We start from the raw sequence: 14,646 nt of genomic DNA, 5'->3' as shown, positions 1-14,646 counted from the left end.
AAAAAAAAAAAAAAAAAAAGAAAAGAAAAATATGTATATAAAAAGCATATTTTAAATTTAAAACAAAGAACAGGATTTTTAATTATTTTTAACTAGTTTTAGCATATCATATATATCGTTGGCCTTAATATTTACTATTATACTTTCATAACTGTTCTTATGTGTCTTTAACTTCTTATGAGGCCTAATATACTTTTTCTTCATATAAATGCAACATTTGTATTCCTACTTACATTCCTTGTATTCCTATTTATATCCCATCGTGATGACTTGTTAAAAAGTGAATTCACATTCAGCAAATTATATTTATGAAAAGAAAAGTTTGGCAACTATACGAGATTTTCTGGTATTTTGGTTACTGGAAGTTGATAAACTTCGTGGGACAAAAAAATATTCATTTACTCATCTGTGTTATATTTATCTTCTGCATCTCTTTCTTCCTTTCTTCTTTTTTACATTGATTGTTTTTCATATCCTTTTCTCAAGTCTTTCTTCTTTACCGTTCTTTTCTCTCTCGCTCTTCTATTTCTGTTAAGTGACAGTAATCACGTACGGAGGCGTAACAAAAATAGTTACACGAATACTGACAGGCAGACAGAGAAAGGGAGAGCTTGTGTATAGAGGTAGAGATGCGTGCACGAAGATCATACTTACGCTTAATAGCTCCTCGGGTCGCGCCACCTTTTCTGCAAGTTCCCATAATTCGGCGCCCAAGGTCTCTGCCCATCGCGTGACTCTAACGATAAAAACGATAACATTTTTCTCGATTATTACTCCAAATTAGAAAATTCCAAATGAATAATTAAATAAATTATTCAACTATATGTAAAATACCTGTTCATTTTTATGCACATACATCGAACAACAATCATTAGTTTGAAAAATAACAATTTATGTAACGTACACTGCACGTGTTTTTGTCGAATAGTAATTATTTAATTAACAAGAACATTTGAAAAATGACGAAAGTATTTCTCTTCGAATTATCGCAAAGCAATATTTTAAATTCACTTTTGCACTTCAACGTCTAATGGGAATAATGTAAATCGATAACGATCAATCAGAGTAGGTAGTAAGATCAATTTCTATTCGTTTCACGGCACGCGTCAATAGTTTTTCACATTCAAAGCAACGCTGTTTTTCCAAAAGATCAATATTACTCACGTGTACCCATCTCTAGCTAAGCAACCGGTGCATAGTAGGAAGCAAACGATGAAAACGATCCAACGGATATTGAGCAGTCTCTGTTGCATTGTCTCGAAGGTAGAGATTCACGTTACGCCTGGATTTAACCGCAAATGAGATATCGTAAACTCCGGTACATCATTTCACTTCGTTTTCTGTATCTCGTGAATCTAAACCGGCGGCTGCACATTCGCGTCCCGAAGTCTTCTGTACCTCGAAAGACCGGCAAGATGTCTCGTTTATTTTTGGTACACGAACGGCGCGCCGTCTCGTAAGCCGGCGAGCCACGAAGTTCGGTCTTTCAAGAGTTTCACTATGTTTCTCCCGCGTGGTCCTGTATATTTATAAAATAGTGGTCCTCGGTTTGGGCCATGACTGCATCTTCAGATACCTGTTCCACGTGCGCACGTATCTTGATCAACTGTTGGGAAGTCTTTTCATCGGAATGCCTAATTGGAACGATCCATTAAATCCTGCAAATTTGACATTCTCCATTGGCCGCAATTTCTCCTCACTTGGAATTTTATGAAAATAAAACGCCATTTAATGACTTCGTACACAACACGCACGTAATGAATTTTTTTACTTTAATAGGAATTTTACTTTACTTTACCTCAATACAATTAGAAGTCTCTATGAGAAGAGAGGCATCTGTGAATCCTCAAGCATGGTATTAATCGAATAAAACGTCTTACTAGCGGTAGCTGATGATACGTAAACCGCTTACGAGACACACGTAGGCACATGGGTAACCGGAGATCTCTGTAGGAAAAAAAAAAAAGGAAAAGAAAAATGTAGTCGTTACAGAATGCAGAAGTTACATTTTTGTGGAAATTTGAGGCATCGTTTCACGCTTATTAAAATTAAATAACTAAGCACTGATGAAATTTCTGCCGTGAGGGAATATTTGTACAAATTATTCACCATTATTCGTTCATACGTTAATAAACATCTGCAATCATTTGACGAAATCATAAGTTAATAAATTTCAGAAGGCTACCTACTGCGCACGTGTTTGCAGTTAGTAAAATTGCTGCATCGTTGTTGCTTACTATTGTAAGATCATTCAATACTTCATCATCCTACAGCGGTTGAACGGTAGAACATTGTGTACGTTCTCGAAAGTCTGCTGATTTTAAGCTGGCCAATCGTTTCATAGCTCGGTTTATTTATTTTTTTATCTGTTCAGTCAATCTGCATAGTTGAAATGAAAATTTTAAATATATATATGCGGTAATTTCCACGTTTGGTCTAGACTACTGTATTTAAATAAAGTAATTTACGAGTTGAATTATATACTATAGTCCACAAAGATCTTTGAGATGTAGCTTGGTGTACGTTACACTTTGAAATCAAAGTTCAGCTTCGAGGAACTCATCGCAGCTCTACTTCTAGACGCGTGTCTAGAAAATTTATAAAAAACTTTCAAGTAATAAATTATTTTTATTTATAGTGAACGTTGTAAAAGCATATTTATTAGCAAAGAATTGATAAAAAATTTTCCTTACAGTAAATAACGAGCAAAGCAATAGTACTTGTTTCAGGGTAACCAAGTAGCTGCAAAAATCATTTCTCTTTCACTCAAACATGTTTTCAGTCATATAATATTACTATTCTGCAGTTTAAATATAGAATATTTTAACTGTAGAACCTAATTACATAGGTTTAAAATTTATATTTCACACAGGTACTTGTACCTGATTAATTAACATATAAATGATACAATGGTGTGCATAAATACTTTTTGTAGTTACTGTATGAACTGATAAAAGATCGCGTTCAAACGAAAACAATAACTTAAAGCGTGGCGTGCTTTCAGATGATTACTGTACAATCAAGATAATATCTTCTTCTTTTGTGCTAATGAAGCTTTCTGCCGCGACCGATAAAACCTGCCTTGTCATCTTTTATTAATTGATTTTCATATAAGGTTTCGCAATAAAGCCGATCGACACCCCAGCAACCTGTACGTATTACGATATTTCTTACGATAAAGCGTTTAAACAGTATTTAAAAGCAAGGATATTACGATAAAACGTAAGAATTTAAAAACACGTGAGTTAGCTGACAAGCCAAATTAACCAAATTATCTATTCAATGAATCGCCGTTTAATTTTTATCTTAATTAATTAAAATTTGTTTACTTAATTTTTATGTAAGCTTCTTATGAATTCATTTTCCATCGTCGAGTCTCAGACATTGGATTAGAATTTTTATTCAATTACCATGAGAGTTGGCTCTCTCGTAAAAATTTAATAAAATAAAACAACGATTAAAACGAAGAGACAGACACGCGTGTTAATTTGGACATTGAAAAATGCTATTTACGCGTGTACCTCTTGTACATTCTATGCGAGGAAAATTATGCCAAAAAACATTCCATTCCATCAATGCCAACCTTGTTTGTTGATAATGAAGAAAGACACCGAAGATATCAGACAATGGTACAATACATGCACCATAGAACCACTGGCAATGGTACGTCGTTTATGAAAATAGGGAACCTACCAGCAATTATTATCAGAACGTACCGAAAAGGTGTTCGCGAGGAATACAGTGCCGTATACCATGGAAGGAACAGCTGGTGCATAGCGATTGATATTGATTTAAAGCACGCGGAGCCGGTTGCCGGGCAGTCACGGGCCAGACGTACGTTAGAACAGGAGTCCGTACTCAAATGCCTCCCGAGTGTGAGGAAATAGACGATCATGACGTGCCGGAGAAGATTTCCTGCATCGACAACAAGATCAAAGAACATCTGCAGTTCTCAGTAACTTCAGTAACACAATGCGGTGCGAACGTTAATTCTCGTTCTTCCCCTTGCTTTTTCGTTTCCTTCTTCCTCGTTACGTTTGCGTCGCGTTGCTGCAACCGACTCATCGCCACGTAACAGACGTTTTCCAACACGTGTTACTCGCTAAGCGTGTTCCTCGATCATTCCGAAGATTAGAAGAAAAATTCCGAAGGCTGTTTCCCTGGATTTTTGAAGGAATAAATAAGCCAGCGTTCTTGTGGAGGTTTACAGTTGTGTACTTCGATGTGTCTGTCTTTCTTCTTCTATTAACGGGAAGATTATGTAGGAGGAGAGGTAACGTGGAGAAAATTGTTTGGAATTTAAGAATCGGTACCTGGAAAATGAAATATTTATTGTAATTGGACAATAGGAGAGTTCTTCAAGTTGTCTTAATATTCTCATTCCACAATTACTTCAAAGATTTAAATTAATTTTTCATCAACTTTTGCTTGTGACGTCGAAGAATGAAAGGACCACATTGTAAGTTTTATTTTTGTAAGACACCGAAGAAAAATTCTTGAGTATACTTGATTAGTGGTATTGCAGCTTGTGTGCCAATTTGATTGTCTTCTAATGTTCCTTTGCAAGGAGTCTCCATTTCTCAAATAAAGTCTTAGAAATCATTCAATGCGAGTATTTGGTTAATGCGTGTCTTCTATTTTTACGTACATATTGGATTAGAGCTACTTATAATGGACTGCCGTCTTTTGAACTTTCGAATGGCACGTCAATCCCTGGTAAACATATACTTTTTTCTACGTTTGGAAAAATGTGGACAGATATTCATGGAAAGATTTGAATCATTTAAATCCAAATAATTACGGATCATCAAAACGATGAAACGAATAGTTCTATACGTGTGTATGTACGTATTTATTTTCTGAAAATAATGAAGTGGAACTCTAGATGCGCTTTCAGAATGAACGCCGTCAACCGTGATGGCTGGACGAAAAGAAGTACCGTACGTTCGGTGAACGTGTGCAGTGAAGCTGGTCGTTCAGGGGCTGTTTAAATACACAGTTAGCAAAGGGTGGAGGAAGGGAAAGGGTAATGTACAGATTGGATTGATTTCATACTCATGGTATAGGGTTTTGGCCAGGAGATTGGTCAGTGACGGGTCAGGCGTTCTATCGTGCAGGCAGATCGTGTGTTTATGGTGGTCGAGGATCGGCCAAATCGAAGAATACGTTGTCCGTGTCGCAACCATCAACGGTTAGGAGTCTGCTTTACTCTGGTCAACAATTCGGTTCGTGATCTGTTTACGTTATTTCTTCTTTCCTTTTCTTCTTCTTCTTTTTTTTTTTTTTTGCTTCATCCCTCTTACAATGTTTTGTTATATAAACAAAATTATTGTTAATTGAAGTATGGATTATTTATCTTCTTCGAGTTCCATATTTTATTATTCAGTTTCTTAATGTCAGATTTTATAATTCAAAAACATGATGTACAGATCAGCACGTTATCGATATTGATGAAATCACTGTAGTGATGACGCAATATTCTGTCAGGTGTCAGTGACAACGAATCGTCGTTCAATTTGAATTGAGGGAGCGTCAGTTTCTTCGTTAATTCAAGAATCACTAGTTTCATACGCATATCAGTTGTAAGTATTGCACATGTGATTAAATAGATAAGGGAAGTACCTCGTATCTCAAACAGATCTGTGTTCAGTTAGAATATCTTCTTAAGCTTCTATCGTTAGGATAGTTTCCTTTCAGCATTGGTGATATTTTTCAGTGAAGCGATGTGTGTGTCTTACATAAATTCCCCAATGAATTTATTTAATCGCCATCGCATACTCTTCATATTATTAATTCTCCGAATGAGATAATCGATTGATTAATCGAATTTTCAGTGTAACACGTGATTAGAAAATCTTCATTTCTACGCCACCTTCGTCATTCGTTAATCCTGACTTCTAGAAATGGCTGTTTTATAAATAATGTTAATTCCCGAGGCTTTTATCGTCGAAGAAAAATTTCCACCTGTACTTGTGTATGACCGTAGTGATAATAATAGAAGATTGTAATAAATTAACAGAGAATTGGTATTGGCCGATTGACCGTGCTGTCACGACCTCTACACATCTACGTATATATGCGCGGTGCGTAAGCTTACAGCGCTGTCCGTGCGAACCTCAGCGCCATGGGTTAACAGGGTTAATTACTTCAAAGCAGCTTCCATCTGCGCCGGTGTCTGGACAATGCGATTAAGGATTTTACACGGCTGTCCCACCTCAATCGTTCCAATCTTTCGAATAAGAGGCGTGACTTGCTTCTTACTTGCTTAACCTGTTACAATTTATAAATCATACATATAAAATATATTTATGCCTTTCAGTATGTTTCGCTGTTTCACCAACAATTAAATTACATTAAAATGTAACATCTACATACAAGCATCTGTATTTAAACAGAGGAAAAAATCAATGCTTTTCGTATTTAGTCACTGATAAGTACTGACAGAAAAATTGACACATTTTATCTTTACTTAGAAATCGCAACGTTCAAATAAGCGCTGCTTTCCGCGGTAAAATGAAACTTGTTTGAATAGACTTAACATGGCTGCACCCGTATGGTTACTAATCACGTGTAGAGGTTATGTTCGACTTGTCAGACCCTGAATAAGACTTTTGTGTAAAAGATGGTATTAACGCTGTTTAGCAGTTTGGTGATTCCAAAACGATTTCTGTTTTCACTCCTACAATGTTCGCTATGTAAGTTATTTTTTTAATATTATCGATTTTCGAGAGCAACATTACGCAATTACCTTGTACGTACGATTCTGTCACAACACAATATTTATCATTGCATAAAGTATCACGACTATCCGAAGTATTACAATTATCCTTTCTTTTTGCACAAGAAATTAAAATTTGTATAGAGACAGTGTGAAATTTGTATATCGGCTGCCATCGACGGTTTTGAATTGCTCAAAATTTTTAAGCGGGAAATTCACCGGAAATGAACGAACACGCATGTCTATTATAACAGGATAATCACTTGTACTTTTAAAATGAAATGATAGGGTTCTAATTACCGTAATTGTCACTAATTACACACAGATAGTAGAAATTATGACAGCAATTCGATTTCAATGTTTCGCAATTTTTAACACGCGCAGCAGCATTTGTTTTGATAACGTTACACGGCGAACAGTATTTTCCTCACTGTACGTAACAATTTTTTATAAACATTCTACGTGATTAGTGACAAATATTATTTATTTGCAGGTCGTCGAGCAATGGTAAATAAATTCTGGTGCCAGGAAGCAGCAAGGAAGTGGTTTTATAGAAAGGATCAACCACCTCATCCGCGAGTCTTCTCCGAACCAAAATGTCAGAAACATGTAGCTACCTGGTATCTACTGTATCGTTGGTTAATTTTTTTGGCCTGGGCTTGTATTTTAGTATGTTCAATTTTCGAAATCGGTAGCCAAAACCCTATGTCAGTATACGATACATGGCCAATTTATTTGACCAACTGGGATTTAGTATTAGGCGTTGGTCAAGCCTTGCTTGGCTGTTTTCTCGTATTGAGAAGATGGAAATTGCAAAAAATATCAGACTTCGATCCTTCTGCGTTAATGCTAGGATCAATAGACAAAATTTACTGGTATCTTTATGTTGTAACTACTAGTACCGCATTTGGCGTTACTATTACCTATTGGTGTAGCATATTCGATCCCAGGATTCACCATTTGGATCCTCTGAACATCATGTTACACATTTGTAACAGCGTATTGATGATAATAGATTTTTGTGTCACGAGCATTCCATTTCGACTAAGGAACATCTGGTGGTGTTTAATCATAGTATTTTTGTATACGGTGTTTTCGCTAATATATTATTTAATCGGAGGTTTGGACAAGAATGGTTACCATTACATATACAAAGTTCTTGATTGGAAAAAGCCTATTCAAGCTTCGTTAGTGTGCCTAGGCGAAGCTATTTTGATGTCCATATTACATTCCTCGTTTTGTTTCCTAGAGAAAATAAAGAGTTGGTTGTATTTAAAGGTTGACAAGAAATTAGGAAAACCGTATGCGGAAACACAGATTTCTAGTACAGAAAAACATGCCGACATTGTTTGAAAATTGACGATAATAGGCAATTTTTACTCAGTCCTAAAATGAAATATTACTCATATTTTTCATTAATATTTGTACCGTTCAAAACTATAATTTGAAGTATAAATATATATTTATGGTACTAATATATATATATATATATATATATATATATGTATGTATGTGTATTTAACACATATTTATATCTATATATCTTTCTAGGTAAATTAATTTTTTTATTATTAATCGTTTACTGCAAATAGTGCCTAAATGGTGGAAGTGAATCCTTTTGTTTAATGAAGTTTTCATTTAATGAAAATTATATCATATCGGCGATAAATTTAAACGAAATTAAAGTATTAACGTAAAAATGTACATGTGTGTATGTGCACGATTATCATATTCATAATCATATAGTAGTATTTAAACAAATTTTTAACAAACATTATACGTTATTGTAAAAAGCGATTTAGAATTGTAATGTAAATTCAATTTAGGAAATATACTGTCAAATAGATAAATGTACAGCTAATAATTTTGTTAGTTAAAGCATTGGTTTTAGCTAATTATAAAAGTACATTATGAATAAAAATTCATGCAAATACACGCATTTGTAGGTACGAGAGTATTTAATTGAATGTCTTGTGTTCTATCCAATTATTTTTTAATTATTGTATTATATACCAATTTTATAAAAACATTCCAGATTTTTTTTATTTTCATTGATATTTTGGTATATCTTGTTTTATTAAATGTTGAACTATATAGAATTATTATACAATTAGTAAAAATCCTCAATGTATGAAGTTTATAACATGTAAATTACTTACATCACAAAATGTGTATTCAATTTCTTAATTCTAGTAAACAAATTTTATTATACATTGGCTATTATATACACAAGGTTCTAGGAATTTTATATACAATAGAAGAACAGTGAATAAACTTTTTGGAAAAATAGCAATAATTTATTAATAAAATAACGATTTGAAGCAATTATGGACTGTAGTATAAATGAATGTAAGGCCAAAACGAGCCTTTGATCACAGACCATATTAAAACTTAGCCTACATTAGAAAATAACAATGATCAGTTTTTTTTTTTACCCATTTCCAAAGCACAGTCACATATCATTACTCAAGTCCCCGTAGATTTATTGTATTCTCTGATGATACTGAATCGAGCAACAGTACCTGATACTCTGTTCCCACTACATCGTCTTGATAATACATCGAAGGCAATTCCTCAGTGAGCAACAAACCCTCTTCTAATTCACTTGTACCTAATACAACATCGGATGCTCCGACGACCGAATCTAATACAGCACCATTCGTCTTCTTTAATTTCCACACGTCGGAGAACGTCAAATCAGTCCGTGCGGAGCCCTGATCTTTTCTTACATGTTGATTGAATAATTGCTTGTGCGTAGCAGTGTTTGACGAGGATTCCGATGTTTTTATTAAGTTGTTAAGAGGTGGCGGTTCCGGTTCAGGAAGAGAGCGATCTGTTCCCGAGGGCGTGCTGAGAATAACCGCATCGCACGGTGCTACCATTATCATTTGCTCTGTAGGCTCCGATACAGACGGAGTAGTATATAAAATGTAATCCATGTTACAAACGGAATCTTCAGGCGTTTTATTAGCTGCTTTATTACACTCTTCAACAGGAGTGCCATGTACTTTTAACATGTGTGCTCTTAGCGTGGCTTTTGTGGTATATGAACGCGTACACGTTTCGACTGGACAATGATATAAGGTTTTAGATGGATCTCGTGGAGGCACTATATCGTTTTTAGTTTGATTTTCATCGTTATTTTCAATTATCGTATCATCGCGATCAGATTTTTTCGTAGACGTATTCAGACAAGATACATTTACATTCAGATCTATTGACTTTCTTTTTGATTTTATTATCAATGGTATTTTTTTGGATCGACTATTGACATCGTCGTGCGAATTTATTTCTACCTCTTCCTTAACTTGATGCTTCTTTATGTGAACGTACAAACTACTTTTTGCAGAAAATTTCGCGTTACATATAAAACATTGAAAGTACCTCCCCTCTTTGTGAGTCAATCTGTGCTCCTTGAGATGCTCTGACCTCATGAATGCTTTTCCACATGATGGAATATCGCACACAAACTTTCGTTCGTTAGTGTGTTTCTTTTGGTGTCTCTTTAATTTGCTAGAGGAAGAGAATGCCCACTGGCAACCTTGAAACGTACAAGGATAAGGCTTACAGCCTGTATGCGAACGTATATGCGCTTTCAACCTACAAGGCTTATCGAATACTTTTCCACAACCCGGCCACGAGCATTTTACATCTACCTCCTTATAGCTATGGCATCTTTGATGTGACGTCAAAGCGTTACTACTGTAGTACCTTTTGCCACATCCCTCGTGTTTGCAAACGTACGGAGCATGGCTTTGATCATGAGTCTTCATATGCAGTTCCAGAGCTCTCTTCGTCTGGAACTTTTCTTGACAGTCTGGCACTTGGCATACTATTCTATTTGGGCGTGTATGCAATTTCGCGTGACTCCACAAATTGTAAATCGTAGTGAATCGGCGATTACAACCTTCTACTTCGCAAACATAATCTTTGCGTTTCAAGTGTGTTTCTTTGTGTCTTTTGAGTTTGAATTCTGAATAAAATGCCCAGGCACATCCTTCAAAGTCGCACTGAAAATAAAAATGCCAATGAAGAAAAGGTCAAACAAAGTAAAAAAAAAACATAAAAAAGATTACCTTAAAGGGCCTCACACCATAGTGTGCTAGTAAATGGCCTTTCAGAGCATAAAGTTTGCTAAATTGTCTATTGCAATCGTCGCGCGGGCAAAGCCATATTTTTCCATGCTCATTAACTGATATTGGTTGCAAGTTATCGTCTGTGATACCTAATTCTTCCAAGGCATTGGATATTATCATTTCGTGTTGATTGCTTGGATTTTCCGCAGTATGTTCCACCGTTCCATTCCACACAGTCGAGGTTTCAATTTTTGGTAATTTTGGAAAATTTCCTGTAGCTTCTATAAGTTCGGAAGTTTTCCCTTGATAGATCTGTTCCTCTGTGCCGGTATTTATAACAATTTGTGTCATATTTGAAATTTTATCCGTCGATATGGCTACCACAGCCATTACACCATTCTCAGTATCTACAATATCATCCCCAGATATCCTAATCTCATTGTTAAATTTCTTTTCCATCGTATCCGGCATTTTCTTACGTTTCTTAATAATACGTGGTTCCAATTTTACCTTAGACTTCGTTTTCAATTGTTCAACTACTGCACTATCAGAGTCATCTTCGTCCAATTTTGCATCTGACAGCTCGTCCACTGTGTTTTCAGAATTAACATCCTGCGTATAGAGATTTGTAGCATCACACAAGCCACTGTCCTTCTGCAGATCAATTTCTTTAGTCGTGTTGTCCACGCAACGTAGATCATCCACCACAACTTGGGTAGATTTGTTCTGCAATTCCTGGCTATCTGGAGTTATGGCTTTCTTCATCAGGGAGGTTTGCACAGTTTCTGTACATATGCTGTTGGGGACGCTCAAAGCAGGTTGAGCACTGGTCGAGGGTAAAATTTCACCAGCCACCATCATGTCATCCGGAGACAACGCGAGCGGATCCAAATGATCCAGCTGAAACTCTGGCAATATAAAGCTATCCTTCTCGTCAAGCAGCTTCTCACTCTGAAGCTCCTGCAGCAAAGGATCATAACCTAAATTGAGCTTCTTGTCAGACAGGTCAATGTCGATGGATAAGCCGTCAGGGTCCTTTTCCAGAAAAGCGTGCTGGAGCTCCTCGCCCAGGTACCGGTCGACGCCCTCCTCGACCCCGGACTTGATCGCGTCGAGATCCATGCTCGACACCGACTCCGACCGTGTTTTCAACCATTTCTCGATGTCGGCTACTGTCTCGACATCGGCAGCTTTACCGATCTCAACGATATCGACGTTCGATTCACCCGCAACACTACCGCTCGTCGCTTGATTATCCTCAATCCACACCTTGTCCCGATACCGTATAGCCTCGTCGTCCCTAGCCTCTTCCTCCTGTTTTCCTTTTTTACTCGTTTCCTCTCTTTTGTCCTCATCCGGCGAGCCAGACAACAAGCTCAATTGATTGTAACCTATCGGACTGCTCGCGATTCCGGCCTCACACTGCGGCCAACTACGGATCGAGCACAAACCTCGTCGATTACGAAAGATACGCGGGATTTGTTTTGACTTGCAAGCGGAGGGAATTCCTTTACGAGACATTTGACTGCCCCGTAGCCAGCTGTATAGGGGTCCACACACAGCAACAACGCCGCCATCGAAAGGAATCACACGAAGGGAACCACGTCGGGATAGATGGCGCCTCGCCGTTATCTACTTTGGCGCAATATTTCAAACAGCTTTCAAATATCCGCTTTCCGCTTTGAAATATCTAGCTAGCTACTTCGTGCATCTTGCACGCGTCTTATCTTTGAGACTGAGTATATCATCAACAAAATGATAAATATTCCACATATTGAATTTCGACCATTTTTATTTGAAGATAAATACAGAGTTCTTTCAGTTCTTCGACATTGAACGACGTCTACTCTTCGGTTGACATTTCGAATTCGCACGGTTGTTTCGTCGTAGCGAGTCAATCGGTATCGAAGGAACAATGGACAACGGGAGACACGTCTTTCTGTCTAACGAGGATTTTCAACTGCTCTATTCTAGATCGCTTTCCAATCGGAGGATCCAAATTGCTTCTAATATCGGGTAATTTCTTTTGATTTGTTTGCAAAGATTTCAACTTGTTTGACAGGTTAGGTTCCTGGACCGATTGTCGTCGAACATCACCTCCGTAATAATGCAGGTCTCTGTTTACCGGCGGAGGTACGTTTTCCGATTGAATTCCTAATTGAGAACAGAATGGTTTTCTCTGTCTTTCTGGCGGTCTTAATTCTTCGTACGGTAGGCTACGCAGTTCTAATTGCATACTTTTCTCAATGTCATGTCTTTGCGCGATAGCCTGGCGATTAAGCAGCGTCTAGAAATCGACAAATCTTTCACTTTATTTTTCCTTTACATAATCGTTGTCATTTGGTATATTTTTTAAAACTTTCCGATATCAACTTAACCTCTTAGTTGTGGTGCCGCTTTTAAAAGTGTATACGTACATATATCTATATTATATCGCTAGAACGACGCCATGACAATTGTACTTGACAGAGTATGTGCAACTATTGTAAAATTGAATTAAATTATAAAGAAATGATACTATTTTTTAAAAGTCTCTTTTTATTGTTTAACTTAATCAATATTAATTTATTAATTAATAATAATTAATATTAATAGCAAGAAAATATTTAGAAATGACGCGAAGAGAACTAGTCGAGTTTCAGAATGTCTAAAATTTACAAATATGTTCTATTTTCCGCAGAAAATTTAATTCAAGCAACAAATTGCAATTCAATTACTTTTCTCGTCACGAAGAAATAACAATTTTTTGTGCAACGACGAATGTATTCGTTATTCACAGCTAAGAGGTTAAAAATGATTCTGTTAAAAATGAGCTGTTCTGATATTTTCTCATATTCTAAAGTATTGTTTCTTTTATTCTAAAAAAAAAGAAAAAAATGAGGAATAGCCAACGAATCGAAGAGGAAATTTTTTGGCCAATTTTCGGAATTTCATCGAATATCATTGATTGACTACCTCGACAAAAGTATCATCACTCACCACGTAAGAATTATCGGCCATCAGCTTGACAAACGCTGCTTTGGGCATCATGTAGGCTGGCGGAGGTTTCGGTTGTGGCTCCAAACAAGAAGATACCGAGCGTCGTCTCGTTGGCACTGTGTACAGAAAAACGTCCCCATTGGTTTGCTGGTATCGCGGATCGCGCAGTCTTGGATCACGCGTTCTCATCTTCTTCCTCTCTCTCTGAGCCAACCTGCAGGTGCATGGGTCAGGCCAAAGTTTCTTGGATCTTGGGCCAAACATCGTCTCCCGCCAAGTGAACCTCTCTTCCTTGGAAGGTTTCTCCTCTTTCTTGCAATTGCTTGGCTTGTCCCCTGGCGTCTCTGGTTGCTTTTTAAAACGAAAGAACCCACCCTTTGCTTTCTTTTCAGCTCTCTCAAATTCGAGACACCTGGAGGGACTGCCCCTGCAAACGAGATCCATGGGTGGTGGCAAGTGTTCTCCACAGCGGCTTGCGCCACGTTCGATCGGCCGATCCTTCGACTTCCGGAACCAAAACCATCTGACGTTTCGCTTTAGCACGGATTGGATCAACGAACAGCTGTTGAACAACGGTACCTGGTGCCCATTTTCCTGGCGATGGTAATTCATTTATGCATTTATTCTTGTCGATTGAAAGGAAACTTGAAAGCTCTGTTAGGTTGTAGCATAACCTGCGAGAGTTGCATAACCTCCTCTCCTTCTTTTTTAGAATTTATCGCATATTAATTAAATAACGATACCTTTAACGACATTACACCGGAAATTTTGAACCTGGGTCGAATGATTGCCATAGGGAAAATGAGATTTTTTTTTTTTTTTACGGACGAAAATCGCCCTTTTGTCCGTGCTGTGCGTCACATTGGAAATCTA

At 37.0% G+C, this 14,646-nt stretch overlaps 3 protein-coding genes and 1 long non-coding RNA gene across 8 annotated transcripts; 1 reads left to right on the top strand and 3 right to left on the bottom strand.

Annotated features, from left to right (window-relative positions):
* The first annotated feature begins 3,814 nt into the window (after window positions 1-3,814).
* Window positions 3,815-9,127, top strand: LOC122533154 (protein rolling stone-like). Of its 5 annotated transcripts, none has more exons than XM_043662587.1 (2): window positions 3,815-3,977; window positions 7,212-9,127. In XM_043662587.1, exons 1-2 carry the CDS (start codon window positions 3,863-3,865, stop codon window positions 8,069-8,071), a joined length of 975 nt encoding a protein of 324 aa, XP_043518522.1. In that variant the 5' UTR covers window positions 3,815-3,862; the 3' UTR covers window positions 8,072-9,127. The 5 variants fall into 5 exon arrangements, with proteins under 5 accessions (XP_043518522.1, XP_043518524.1, XP_043518526.1 ...); XM_043662589.1 differs by lacking the exon at window positions 3,815-3,977 and adding an exon at window positions 5,448-5,569; XM_043662591.1 differs by lacking the exon at window positions 3,815-3,977 and adding an exon at window positions 5,460-5,582.
* On the bottom strand, window positions 5,556-6,926 carry LOC122533156. Its single transcript, XR_006307649.1, has 3 exons — window positions 6,749-6,926; window positions 6,521-6,679; window positions 5,556-6,260 (listed from the first exon to the last, which is right to left on the bottom strand). It is a non-coding gene; the product is annotated as an uncharacterized LOC122533156 (long non-coding RNA).
* Window positions 8,994-12,394, bottom strand: LOC122533152 (zinc finger Y-chromosomal protein 2-like). The gene is made up of 2 exons (XM_043662585.1): window positions 10,795-12,394; window positions 8,994-10,728 (listed from the first exon to the last, which is right to left on the bottom strand). Exons 1-2 carry the CDS (start codon window positions 12,313-12,315, stop codon window positions 9,181-9,183), a joined length of 3,069 nt encoding a protein of 1,022 aa, XP_043518520.1. The 5' UTR covers window positions 12,316-12,394; the 3' UTR covers window positions 8,994-9,180.
* Window positions 12,395-12,461: 67 nt separating this feature from the next.
* LOC122533155 lies at window positions 12,462-14,646 on the bottom strand. Its single transcript, XM_043662593.1, has 3 exons — window positions 14,517-14,646; window positions 13,774-14,367; window positions 12,462-13,081 (listed from the first exon to the last, which is right to left on the bottom strand). Exons 1-3 carry the CDS (start codon window positions 14,565-14,567, stop codon window positions 12,689-12,691), a joined length of 1,038 nt encoding a protein of 345 aa, XP_043518528.1. The 5' UTR covers window positions 14,568-14,646; the 3' UTR covers window positions 12,462-12,688.

This window comes from Frieseomelitta varia, unplaced genomic scaffold (genome assembly GCF_011392965.1).
Source record: "Frieseomelitta varia isolate USP_RPSP 00005682 unplaced genomic scaffold, Fvar_1.2 scaffold_5, whole genome shotgun sequence".
Lineage (NCBI taxonomy): Eukaryota > Metazoa > Arthropoda > Insecta > Hymenoptera > Apidae > Frieseomelitta > Frieseomelitta varia.
The sequence above is the reverse complement of the archived record's forward strand: the minus strand, read 5'-3'. Positions and strand labels throughout refer to the sequence as shown.